General features: G+C 34.0%; 1 protein-coding gene across 1 annotated transcript in view; it reads left to right on the top strand.

The window, feature by feature from the left end:
- Window positions 1–1,690, top strand: part of LOC105570906 (decaprenyl-diphosphate synthase subunit 2-like) — a 4,571-nt gene extending 2,881 nt beyond the window's left edge. Inside the window, exons 3-6 of the mRNA XM_012028357.1 lie at window positions 46–250; window positions 374–637; window positions 733–888; window positions 1,001–1,690. Of these exons, the coding sequence (XP_011883747.1) occupies window positions 46–250; window positions 374–637; window positions 733–888; window positions 1,001–1,156 (781 nt within the window). The 3' untranslated portion in view covers window positions 1,157–1,690. The remainder of the gene's footprint in view (window positions 1–45; window positions 251–373; window positions 638–732; window positions 889–1,000) is intronic.
- Window positions 1,691–1,736: the final 46 nt, after the last annotated feature.

The following is a 1,736-nucleotide window of genomic DNA, read 5'->3' as shown; positions in this document are numbered from 1 at the left end:
TGTATATAAGATATTGTATACATATGTATATAAATTGTATTTCAGTCAAAAGACATTGGTAGATATTACAGAGATGATACGCACTAGCAATTTGATACACAGAGGAATAGTGAACCTAAATACAGATATAGGGTCTTTGGAATCATCAGAATTGGACAATATAACTTCGAGTAATAAAATAGCATTGCTACTTGGTGATTACTTACTGAGCTACAGTTCCAGTAAATTAGTAGCTCTGAAAAATCAGGATGTAAGTACAGTTGCTATTTTTCTATCTTACGTTGTAAGTTTAATTTATTAGAAGAGAGGAAATTAAAGTGAAATGTTTTTTAAATTAAGATGCTTGTAATTAAAGAAACATTGTAACTTTCAGCTTGTGTTATTAATATCGTCCGCATTTAGAGATATGTGCCAAGTAGAATTTGTAGCACGCAGGGACGATCAAAACTTTCCCATACCAGTAATACCACCTAAAGATCGTACAGGCTACGCACTGAAGGAGTGGACGTTGTTAAACACTTACGCTGGATCGTTGCTTGCGAAAAGTTGCCAAAGTACATTAAAAATTGCTGGTCACAGCAAAGAAATAGAGGAGAAAGGTTACGAGTTTGGTAAACATTTAGCTTTAGCTTGGCAGGTGACGTAAACTGTACATTAAAACCTATTTTTGCAATAATTTACTGAAACTATCGATATATATCTTGCAACAATTACACAATTACGTTTCTACAGGCGTCCTTGGACCTGGGCTTGTTTATTAATAAAGATAAGGAAATTGTACATAATTTGTGCGCGGCTCCAATTATGTTCCACGTTGAACATGACCCATCAATTTTGATAGAGCTCGATAAAGGATTAAAATCAGTTGAGAACGTCGACTATTTAAAGGTACTTTTTCATGTCAATATTCGATAAGATTTATGCTGGAATAAATTCTTTTCCCTAGTCATATGTTGAATAAAATGTTGATTTATATGAGTAATATTTCATGTATACGTAGGTGCTTGAAATTGTCACAGCTGGTCCAGGCATTGGATTAACTAAAGAGCTCGTGAAGGAACACTCGCAAAAAGCAATGGAAATCTTAAATGTGTTTAAGGAAAGTGATGCCAGAAAGGCACTATCCAATATTATTGTTGCCATAGGTGACGTTTAACAAATAATATACTTTTTATTATTTACTTATAAGTAAACAATTTTAGAGTTATATATATATATACATATATATGAATAAACATCAGCATTCTCAGTTGATATTCAATATGGAGTTGGTTGTGACATGTCACATCTAACCCCGACTATTTGTAACTTTTAACCCCAACCCAAAATCGAACATTCAATATGCAATGAAAAAAATTTACTGAATCCTTGGCATATTTACTTTATTTTAGCACAAATGGGAATCCTCAAGGTTCATATATAATACAAATATATTGCTATAATACTAATGATAACAGCGGGAGACCAAAATTACAAAGAAAAAGAAGAATTACTAACCTGCTGTTTTCGCCTGCTACGTGCACTATGCATAAGTTAACACTACTAGCGCCACTAGCAGGTGTGGCGTGACAGCTGACGTTCCGTCAAATATTTTCTCTTTGTGGCATTGCTGTACCATAGGTTTTTCATTACTTTTAAAGACTGTAACTTTTTACCCCTGTAACATCCAACCCCGGTCTCCCCTACTCCCAACTGGAGTAGGCTCCACTGATATGATTGATACTTTTTTAACATTA

Source organism: Vollenhovia emeryi, unplaced genomic scaffold, assembly GCF_000949405.1.
Source record: "Vollenhovia emeryi isolate VEMERY1.0 unplaced genomic scaffold, V.emery_V1.0 DF941594.1, whole genome shotgun sequence".
NCBI classification, from domain to species: domain Eukaryota; kingdom Metazoa; phylum Arthropoda; class Insecta; order Hymenoptera; family Formicidae; genus Vollenhovia; species Vollenhovia emeryi.
Note: the sequence above shows the minus strand (reverse complement) of the source record. Positions and strands in the feature narration are given on the sequence as shown.